Below are 11,012 nucleotides of genomic sequence, written 5' to 3'. Positions count from 1 at the left end.
ATTGAAGACAGAGAGTCTATAAAAAAGTTAATGAGCCTAATTTATAACAAACTCTCCTTGAATATATCCCCCACCCCCAAAATAAAACAATCCCATTCCAAACAGAAATTTAACTTTCCCTCTTTAAAATTATCCTTTACCATCAAAGAGTCTTTTAAAAACCTCTTCCTAATGGCCCTGCCAGGTAACATTCAAAGTAAAGTGTAGGATGTTGAGAAATGTAGCTTTTAAATGTCTTAGGAAATAGAAGTGGTCTAAGATTTGATGTGATATATAAGATAAGACTAAAGCAAGCAGTAAAAGTTGGCCTAAGTACTGATATTTAATTCTCAATGTTTCCTGACCTCATCAAAGATAATTCAAGACCACACACACTATATTATATATAAATAAATATTCAAGGCATTAAATGTCACTGTCCAGCCAGTATGAAGGCCTTCAAGTCTGTTGGTCACTCTGAAACTATTGCTGAGGTGCAGGAAGAGCAACTGTCAACCAACCTGTGGTGGATGCCGGGCGTTGTGGTTGAATGCCAGTACGGAGCACTGTGTCTCCGACCCGGGGCAAGGTCATGTACTTTGTTTCTGACTCAAATTTGTCTTCTGTTAGAGTACAGTCTGGAGAAGCAAAGTGACAAATCATGCAAACAAACTGACAAAAATCGTGTGAAACCAAAAAGGATTTGAAGAAGTTCAAAGTAAAATTAAACATGCAACTTAAATACCATCTCTCTCCCCCATCAATTCAAACAGACAGAGTGGTTTTTGAAGGCAGTTTTTGAACCTTACAAAGTTGGTAACTAAATTATTATTTTCAACAATTTTTTTTTTTTTATTTGGTCAAATTGTATGATCATATTGATATTGACTTGCTTTATTGAACTAGGTTAAATTATACATTCCCTAATTGTGAATATTTTTATAAGCCCATTTTCTTTTAACTAATACAAGATCGATTTTAACCCATTATCTCCAAATGCAATAAATTAAAGTGTTTAGAGTACAGTCCCATTGTGTTCTTTTGCTATAGAAATGAGTACTTTTTTTTTGCTTAGAAAAGACGTCTTACATTCTCATACAGAACAAAAAGACTGGGATTTTTTTCTTTTTGGTAAAAACCTAATGTGTTTATTTGAGACCAATCTTTATAGAAGATGTGAGAACTGACCTGCAACGTCACATCCTGTGGGCAGTTTAGACCAATAGCTCATTGCCACATTGTACAAACCAGTGGCGTGGTATTGGTCTAAACTGCCCACAGGTTGTGACATTGCAGGTCAGTGTTAAGGCCTTTTAGTGGAACATGATAATAAGCCAACATATTTGATTTGTAAAGAAAGTGCGACTGATTTAACAAGAAAAAAATGTAAACGACATTATAAAATAAAAATGTCGACATTCTTGATTTAAGCCACAAATAAAAGATACTTTAACTACGCCTACAGATTGGAGGATCAATGGGAATATTTACTATTTTAAAGTAGAAATCAGGCCATTTTCTGGCACGTGAAAAAGAAGATAAGCTTCAAATGTCCAATTCATTAATTTAAGTACTAGATCCACGGGTTTCAAATCAAATAGTCAGTTTCAAATTCAAGTCAATTTCAATTCCTTTTTGTACCTTTTCATTCATGTGGCCCGTGACACGAGTGTCAGAAATTAAAATGGCCCGCTTTAGGTTGGGCATCACTGGTCTAATTCAATACAGCACAGATCTAGTAAAAAATATTTCTGGCAGAGCTACTACAGTACATACTGTTTGTCATAAAAAAAAAAAACATTTTATAAAACACAATTTCATTAGACATGCACTGACTCTAGCTAATGCTCAATTGGTACATCATTATCAGCTTACACTCAGAACTATCAACAGGACAATAGCATGCTAGGTTGCATATAGGTATAACTTCTTTTAAGAAATCATGCAGTTTTTATGTGTGTGTGCTGATTAAAAACATTTTTAAGTTTGCCCCAAGGGTGCAATGAAAAACAAACTCAAAGTTAGCTTGTACTCAAGAGAATAAACTATTTATTTTTAAAAATATTCCTATAAAAAATAGGGGAAGGGGGGGGGGGGAGTCATTATAAGCAAAAGAAAAAAAAAAGCCAAACTGCATAACAATACCATGGGCATGGTGTGGGCAGGGAGTGCAGGACCATGCTGTGCAAGTGTCATGTTTTGTCTTATTGAGATTTGAGGTTTTCCATCTTGCCTATAGAAAAAAACTTGTTACAATTTAATCACACTATATTTAATATCTCCCACTATTTATAAAGTGCTGGTTGTGAGGGTTTATGTGTTTCATGCGTGAATGTTGTTCGTATTGGCATCTATAATTGTATTGTTACAGAAGTTACACTGAGGTGGTCAATTTTAGTCAAACTGAATTTCCATTTCATTGGACAAATAAAAATTATTTTATCTTATTTGTCAAGAACATGTACTGGTAAGGTAAGAAAACATTGATAAACTCCCTTCAAACTAGCACAAAAAAAAAGGTCATGGATTAGAACAAATGAGATGCACCTATCACGCAATCTAAAACTATTCTAGAACATTAAAAAAACAAATAAAGCCAAAGTGATGGTGAACAAATGAATGGTGTGAAAGTGAGAGTTGATCTTTGATTAAAAACATCAAGTTTGTGCATAAAGAAAATAAAAATGATATCAAAATGTTTGCGAAGATGTTCTCACCATCTAATTCTTCATAAATAGTGGCATCACTTTCAGGACTAATGACTTCATGTCCTAATCAGATAAATTGTTTTTTTAATCATTGGTTTCAAAAAAGTTATAATAAGGAGATCAATCAAGTAATAAAACTTTGAAACAGCAACTTTCACAAAAATCAGCTTTAATCAAGAAAATCACACAATACAAGCAGTTGTTTTAATGCTTATAGCACACACAATGGAATCATTAAGAAAAAAAAAGGAAACCAATTTACCTCCTGATGCTATTTTGTCTTCTGAGCTAGCAGGAGTGCTGTCCATTGTACCATAGCCCGAAGAGCAAGGCAATGACACTTTACTGATGCGGCTTTCTGTGTCGAAATTGGCAGATCCCTGCGTGGCACTGCCTGGCATGTAGTTTTCAGCATCATAGGCAGTCAGTGCTGCGGTGCTAGCCTGAAGCTCACGAATGGCTTTGGCCAGTTCCAAGCTCGTGTTCTGTTGAATCTAGAGACAGTTTGAAAAGCATTGAATAGGAAATAGCGTTAACAAAAATGCTTTGTCATTAAGCTGCCTATATGTCTACATTCAGAACCCTGGTTAAGAAGATTTGTCTCAAGTCTATGAACAATGTGTATGACCTATGGAAAGATTTCTTCTTATTCATTTAATTTACACTGAATTACACGACAAACTGAAATATATAAAAAAAAATCCTAAAAATGTTTCTAAGTAAGATATCTCAACAAAATGTAGTAAGAAACATTTTTTAAAATCTCCATGGTTTCTATAATAACACAACTCAAAGATCAGATCGTCACTTCTTGGCTATTGTACCACTGTCTGGACTGTTACCAAAAAAATTAACTTCAAATTTTAAAATTGAAAAGGAAAATAAAAAAAGGAAGCAAAGAAATTATATGCGAAAGCGAATTGCAGACAAATGTCAGGCTCTTACTATAAATATATATCAGCCACTCTGCCATGTCAACTAAAGACTGTTTCAAATGTTATATCTAAAGAATCTGTATATATATATATATATAGGCATTGTCTTTGATTCCAAAGATTAAGAATCAGTGAATCAGACGATACATTAGAATTATATATATTATATATCCGTGCCAATGTATAGCGGCAGATTTATTTATTAGCTATTAAAGGAGACAAGCTAAACAGATGAACTTGAACTATGCCACTGCTGCTTCACTGAAACATGCCTGTCACATCCTAGCCACAAAACAATTCTTTCTAGCCAAATATAATTTCCATAGAAATCACATATCTACTTTTGACTGGAAAAGTGCAAGAAATCTGGCTAAAAGAGCATATGTTGACTTAAGCCGGTTGATTTCTAGCAAGCAGATAGCAAAATAAATACAAAATGGAACAGAGCGACAAGAGGACAAGACAAAAACAACAACTAACAAAAACATTTTGTTGCCAAGATTGGAAAGAAACATAGTAGATTACAAGCCCAACATCTTTTTTTTTGGATAAATGAAATATTCTATTAGCTAGTCCAAGTTTCTGTATTAATTTCATTACTTCAATGCTAATTATAATTACTTTTTTTTTTTTTTGGTTACAAATTTCTTAATAAAACTACTTAATTTATAATAATCAATTTTTTTTGGAATAATTCCATTACCTTTATGCATAGTTATTTAACTGTTATTTAGTAATATTTTGAATTGATAAAAAAAAAAAGAAACAATGCAACAATGATGAGGCAATAGAAAAAAAATGTGAACAAGTTAAGCATGCAAACATTCAGTAGACAAGACTGACATGCTGAGTGTATTTAAATATAAAAAACACATTTACTTTTTGCATTGGCAAGCCAAATGTACTATCATTCAAATGATCAAGTTGTTAGGACTCCGCCTCTTTTCATGATCTTCTTGTTTTTAAACTAATGGTTGATGAGACTACTAATATTATTACCTAGGCTGCATAGTTTCAACACATGATTTAACTTTGAGGCACACTAGAAAAACCACACAGTATCATAAGCTTCAAGTTCTTAACCTACATACTGCATGCTACTAACTAACAACTTATAACACTCTTGCTGCTGTTTTCTTGCACAGATAAGTTCAAGAATAATAAACTTCAAGAAAATATCTAGATCTAGGTTTTTTTTCAAGTCATAAATCTAAAACAGTTAAAAAAAAAAAAAGGGTTTGTCTTAATACTAAGATTGGCAATCTTGCCTTTGGTTGTCTGTTGATTTCAAGCACTACACCAGCAAATATATCCACTTCACCATCTTTATTTTCAACCGGTGACCGGACAGTGGTTTCCTCACGATGGCCAGGCGCATGCTCAATGTCAATTTTGAGCCCGGCAGTGCACTTATCCATCTGCTCCATGGCCTGCTCCAGGTCTAACAACCGCTGCCCGGCAGACGACTCAAAATTGTTCCCCTAATTCAATCAAGTAGATATAAAGTTAAAGACATAGCTATGGCATAAAGTGATGAGATTTCTGTAGGTGAAGATGTTATGCAAACAGTTTCAACAGATGAAAAAGATGAAACAAAGAAAGAATCTATCACACCTCAGAGAAATTGTTCACTAAATCTAAGTAGGTCACTCAATCTAGTAGGTCACTTAAACCAGGAAGTAGAAATTTTACATAAAGGGTTGAGAAAATTGTTGGAGGAATTCGCATACATTTGATTACGAGCAAAACCACAAAAGTAATTAAGTTATCATAATAATTGTCTGTGCCCAAGATGTGAAAACCAGGGACTTAATAGACTGACCAGAACAAGAGTTATCTGCTGTGGTGATGCTCAGGATCAATAGAATAATACAAACTTTTTTTTTCAACTATGGACGTTAGAGTAAGCAACAAGTTTATAGATACGATTACAGAAAAAATAAAAAATAGAATAATATTGATCTTTAAGCTTTTTGGTCTAGCTTAAAATAAAAGCTCTAGCAAACAAAAAAATTATTTTTTTTTAAAGCAGAAGATAAAAAAAAAGCAAGTGGCGCTTCTATAAGTAGAATAACTTTCAGTCCATTCAATGACAAGATCAATGGGTGTGTGTATGTGTGATGATTTCTGTGGTGATGAAGATGTGAAGGATTCAATTTCAAAGTTTGGTGATGCACAGAAAGTATTTTTTGTAACCACTTAGAGCAGGACGGTGCACTAAAAACAAAAAAAAGGTAATTTATCCAACTGTCTGTAAATCATGTTTACGTATTATTTGTACAATGCAGCCAATGCAAGGATAGTACAGAATAAATATTTTGTAATAGTTATTGTCAGAGGGGCAATAATCCAAATATTCTATTAACAGAAAATTATTAAATATCTGTAAGATCTTTTAGTCGATGATTACCTAAGAAGAAAACTAAATCGAATGACAATTTTTTTTTTCATTTGAACTCTTATTGCCTCATGCTATTTTGAATCACAAAACATTGAAGAGATGACAAAATGATCAATTTTCACATGCATCTTTTGTTGATGTTTACATGTGTGTGTGAACCAGGAGCCAGCAACTTATGGACACCACCACCTCCCCTGGACATTTGTAAAATGTTCTGAAGTATGAAAACTAAATTTTAAAAATTAAAAGTTGGGAGTGTAAGACCACAACTTGTAAAATGAGATCTTCCAGCCCTAAAGTGATGCCAAAAGTTTGCTGGCCCCTGGTGGAGATCATACCAAAAAAAAAAAAGAAAAAAATAGAGAGAATGACAGCAGGTGTTTGCAAACAACACTGTAGTGAGAGACACAACAACAGTCTGGTGGAATACACACACACTTAGGACTTCTTGGTTTGGGGAAAAGGACAATTTACTCTATTCATCTGAAGTGTTCCAAATTTTTTTTTTAAATCACAAAAAAAAAAAGCCCCATCTATCTATCTCCATTGGTTAAATATATTGAAACAAAACATGTTTAGGGGAGTGGGAGTATATAAGTAAAGTTTAGCCTTTTTTTTTCAACCAACTTCTACAACCAATTGGCTCATGACATTATAAAAACGAATACAGTTTAGTAATTATACATCAATGTGCCTCTTAAACTGTGCAGATAAAAATAAAGATTTAGGCTTACAATTCATTTTCTAGCCAAACATTTTATTACTAGCTGGAGCAATTTTAATTTTTTAAAAAATATTCCCAGTTTTAGAGGGCAGATTGATTAGATTAGCATAACTAGCAAACATTCAAATACAGAACACTTGTTTTCACTATTGTTACATGAAAGAAGACAAAAGTTTTACCGGGGCTGTCACACTTGTAGGGGTGGTGGGTTCTGCATCATCAGGAGACAACTCAGCCTGGGGTTCTGACAACTCAGACATATTGGCATAAATGTGTTGAACACCTGAAAAACAAACATTACCCAGGAGACTGAAGCCTAGCACTTTTTCAAGTTTGAAGTTGGCAGGAAAAAGGATCAGGCAATGGGAGCAATATTTTTGTTCAGCTTCTAGGCAGGTTTTTTTTAAATTTCTTTTTTTTAAATGCACAACTTTCATGCTTATAGCATGCTCACTGCTCTATGGTCTTATCTGTTTTGTGGACCAGTGGGTGGAATAGGGGTACCTGGGAGAAGGTGCTTAGTAAAACTTTGATCGGGCCCACTTAAGGTAGTCCATGCCCCAATGTCTAGGGGTTTAAGCCTCATAGCCACACATCACACTCAATGGATCTTCATTATCATTGAGTAATTAATACATTTTAAGATACTACTGTACATAACTCTTTAGACAATACTACTGTACATAACTCTTTAGACAATACTACTGTACATAACTATTTAGACAATACTATTGTACATAACTCTTTAGACAATCAACCAATAATAGAGCAATATATATCATTGAATAATCTCTCTCTATTCCTGAAAAACAAAAAGGTACTAAAGCTGCTACTGAATTGATCCTACCTGGAGGCAACACAGGTGGTGCCACAAAGATACCCTTTGGTTTGGGACAATGAGGGGGAAGAACTGGCTGCAGCTTGCTGATTGTCGCAGATGGTCTTTTCTGAGCATTCTGGCTTGTGGACCTGTTCATCTTGGGTCTCATTTCAATATCTTCTTGAGGCGGGTCAAACATTTCTGGTTTCAGTGCTGACAAAAGTAAAAGTTTCATGTGAATTTTTTGCTTTCAGAACTATGATTTATATATCTGTCTGAATTCGATAGTTAGCATGCCATATGTTCCAATGAGATGAAAGCAAGGAAGGGGAAGTGAAATAGCCAGAAGAGAAAAATGATAGCAACATTTTATCATGACAACTTTCGGCAAACCCATAAGATTAAGCAAGAAAATGCTTAGACCTACCTGGTCTACTGTGCCCCTTTTCATAAGCTGTGCTAATGGTATGTGGTCTGGAAGATTCAATCTTCGGACCACCTGGCAGATTGGGCCAGTTGTTCCATGTTGAGCTGGCACTAGGGGTATTGTCAGAAGGAGTCGTTGGTGTGGAGTCACAATCTCCTTCAAGCTCATGATCATGTCCTGATGAAGCCTATGAACAAGATTTGAATTGTTGACATAATTACTTGGCAGAATTGGTACGATAAAGTAAATAGTACTAAAATTGTTCAAAAGATATATAAAACAATTATTATTCATAGTTTGGCCTACATTTTTATTTATTACAAAAAAAGCAGTATTCATTATTTTGAAGTCTTGTGGCAATGAAGCGTTGCCAACTAAAATTCAAACAATCAATAGAGTACAACTTAAGTCATTTTGTTAATCAGTTTCTTAATATTATTCAATGTTATTCCAGCACAGCTCTTGACCAAAGCACCACTCCATTCAGTGAGATACAAAAGTATTAGGAGCCAACAAGTCACACTCCTAGTGATGAATGCTGTTATGCCAATGTTATTCATTAGTAGGCTTCTAATAAGCATCAGCAATCTTTATTAAATTCTTATTATAAAATCTGTGAGATTAGTCTTTAATTTGAACAATACAAATAGGCCTACTTGTATCCTGCTAATGTTTAAAAAAAATTAATTTACTGAGCCATTTTCAGGAAATGAATTCAGCATTAAAAAGTGTATAGGTCATAAAAGCATTTCTATTGTGGTTTCCTAATGGAAGCATTAATTTTTGCACTATTTTAACTAAACCTAAAAGTCTTATAATTCACAGAGCTTCACCCTAAAATAGGTGAGCACGTATGCTAATCAAAGATGATTTTAATTGAATGTATTTCAAGAGACTCTAAAAATAGAATATGAAGAAAACATTCAAAGAATCCATAGAAATAAACTTTGCCAATTAACAAAATTAGCTGCATTCGAAGCTGCATCCAACAATATATACAAACATTATTAAAAATTCATATGGAGATTGCAAAATAAAAATAATACCAAAGAACTCTGCCTAATCTTTCCCTTGAGCATCATTTACGTAACAATATTTTCTGTTGGCTTTAAGAAAACATTTTGTTGATAAAACTTTTTTTGTTTAAATGTTGGCATTTGCCTTTAGACAATTTCTTTATTTTATTTATTTACATTTTAAGAATAATGATAAATTTCTCTCTTTTTTTTAATACATGAAAATTAGTTATACATTACAAGAAAAAAATTATAGACTTTTAAAGTCATGAAGTTATTTAAACATTTTTAAAAGCTATAGAGTTTTCAGTGAAATAAATGAAAAAAAAAATATTACAGAATAAGCCAAAAGTTTTTAAAATATAAAATAATGATGTTGGTGACAAAAAAAACAAAAAACTTGTACACAACTGTGATATTTTGGTGACAAATGGAATGAAATAGGGTTACTGTGAGCTGAACAAACTCTACTTTATGTGAAACCATTGAGTTAAAGTGTCATTCTATCAGCTGTGGCAGAGACTAACTACATAGAAGTGTAAAAGAGATCTTCAAATGTGAAAATACAGTTGTAAAAACTACTTTTTGTGTGATAATGATTATTTCGGCAGCCTTGGGCCTCTCTATAAAAAGCTCCTCCTACCTGGTACAGGCTGAGTGACTGCGGAGTAACAGGACGCAGGAACAGTGTATCCTGGGAGGTGAAGCCTGAGTCCTGGGAACTGACACTGGTCAAGCGGATTGCTCCAGGAGGGGGCTGTGTGGTGTGGGAGGGTATGTAACCATGAATGTTGAGGACAATAACAAAAGGTACACACAGGTAGGACACTTACACAGACGTTAGTAATGAAATGATTTTTTAAAATATTTTTTTGATTGATAAAATTGATAACTTTTTAAGTCCAGAATAATAAAGGTGAATATATACAGGTCTAAATATTATAAATGTTTAAATGCATATCATTTAACTTACATAAACTGATTTTCTTATTTAAATAACAAACTATGAGGATAACATTTTTATTCAAACAAAGTTTTATTTTTGAATAGTGTCAACTTCTACATAATAAATATCTTCAAACTCTTTATCATTTTTAAACATCTGATTACACTACAACATTAGTTAAACTCATTTCTTGCACCACAGATTTGTAAACAATTTTGTTGAATAATTGAGTGAAAATAAACAAACATTTAAAGCTACTGTAAACAAAAGATTTTTCTTAATGCCCACATGTTAAAAGTGGCAGATGTAGCCATTTGTTTTGTTAAAAATAAAAATGCTATGCTGTTTATAGATTAATTTGGCTTTCAGAGAAGTGACAAAAAAAAAGAAAGAAATATAATTTCTAATTTCCAAATATATGTAGAACATTATTTCACTTTTTTTAAGAGAATTTTTTTTTTCAAAGCTAAATTAAAAAAAAAAATGTAATTAAGAAGTGATTAATGAAGCCAATAATTTCAAGTGACAAGACAAATCATTTTGCAGGTCAGTGATGACACAAGCCAAGAAATGATACACTGTAATGAGTGAGTGCTGCGGCAGAGATTGTTGTATCTATTTCATGCAAAGCACAAGACCAGAACACACAGATGTGAAGGCACTTTTATAAATAGTCTGAATGTAGGATGTGGGAATGACTAGAGGATGAGAATGCTCTCTGACTGAATACATGAAAGATGTCATTCTATCATAAAAAAAAACATTCGTCTAAAAATGTAAATCAACAAAAGCAGACATTCTAAAAACATGCAATAATAACAGACTAAACTAGTAATGTTTTCTTCTAATTTCATTTTTTTTTTTGCTACCGAGAAAACATTTTTAAAAATACGTTTGTGATCATTTCAATCAAATTATGCTAATATTAGTTCACTAATATTAGTTCAGATAGCTTTAAAAGAATTGTAGAAGAACAAATAACACATGATTATATTTGCTATAGAACATTTAAGCAAAAGGACTGGAGTGTAAAAAGACATCCAACCATTTTGTAGA

The 11,012-nt window shown here is 33.0% G+C and overlaps 1 protein-coding gene across 13 annotated transcripts in view; it reads right to left on the bottom strand.

Moving 5' to 3' along the window:
• Positions 1-11,012, bottom strand: part of LOC106055091 (protein MTSS 1-like) — a 38,738-nt gene that overhangs the window by 7,016 nt on the left and 20,710 nt on the right. For 7 of the 13 annotated variants that reach the window (XM_013211215.2, XM_056034904.1, XM_056034908.1 and 4 more), the window contains 8 exons: positions 9,654-9,767; positions 7,995-8,181; positions 7,595-7,780; positions 6,927-7,030; positions 4,891-5,103; positions 2,950-3,181; positions 2,697-2,750; positions 501-617 (listed from right to left, as the gene is read on the bottom strand). In XM_013211215.2, coding sequence (XP_013066669.2) covers positions 501-617; positions 2,697-2,750; positions 2,950-3,181; positions 4,891-5,103; positions 6,927-7,030; positions 7,595-7,780; positions 7,995-8,181; positions 9,654-9,767 — 1,207 coding nt within the window. The remainder of the gene's footprint in view (positions 1-500; positions 618-2,696; positions 2,751-2,949; positions 3,182-4,890; positions 5,104-6,926; positions 7,031-7,594; positions 7,781-7,994; positions 8,182-9,653; positions 9,768-11,012) is intronic. The other 6 variants (XM_056034906.1, XM_056034912.1, XM_056034907.1 and 3 more) reach the window with 5 other exon arrangements.

The sequence above is a fragment of the Biomphalaria glabrata genome, chromosome 7, assembly GCF_947242115.1.
Source record: "Biomphalaria glabrata chromosome 7, xgBioGlab47.1, whole genome shotgun sequence".
In the NCBI taxonomy this organism is placed as follows: domain Eukaryota; kingdom Metazoa; phylum Mollusca; class Gastropoda; family Planorbidae; genus Biomphalaria; species Biomphalaria glabrata.
Note: the sequence above shows the minus strand (reverse complement) of the source record. Positions and strands in the feature narration are given on the sequence as shown.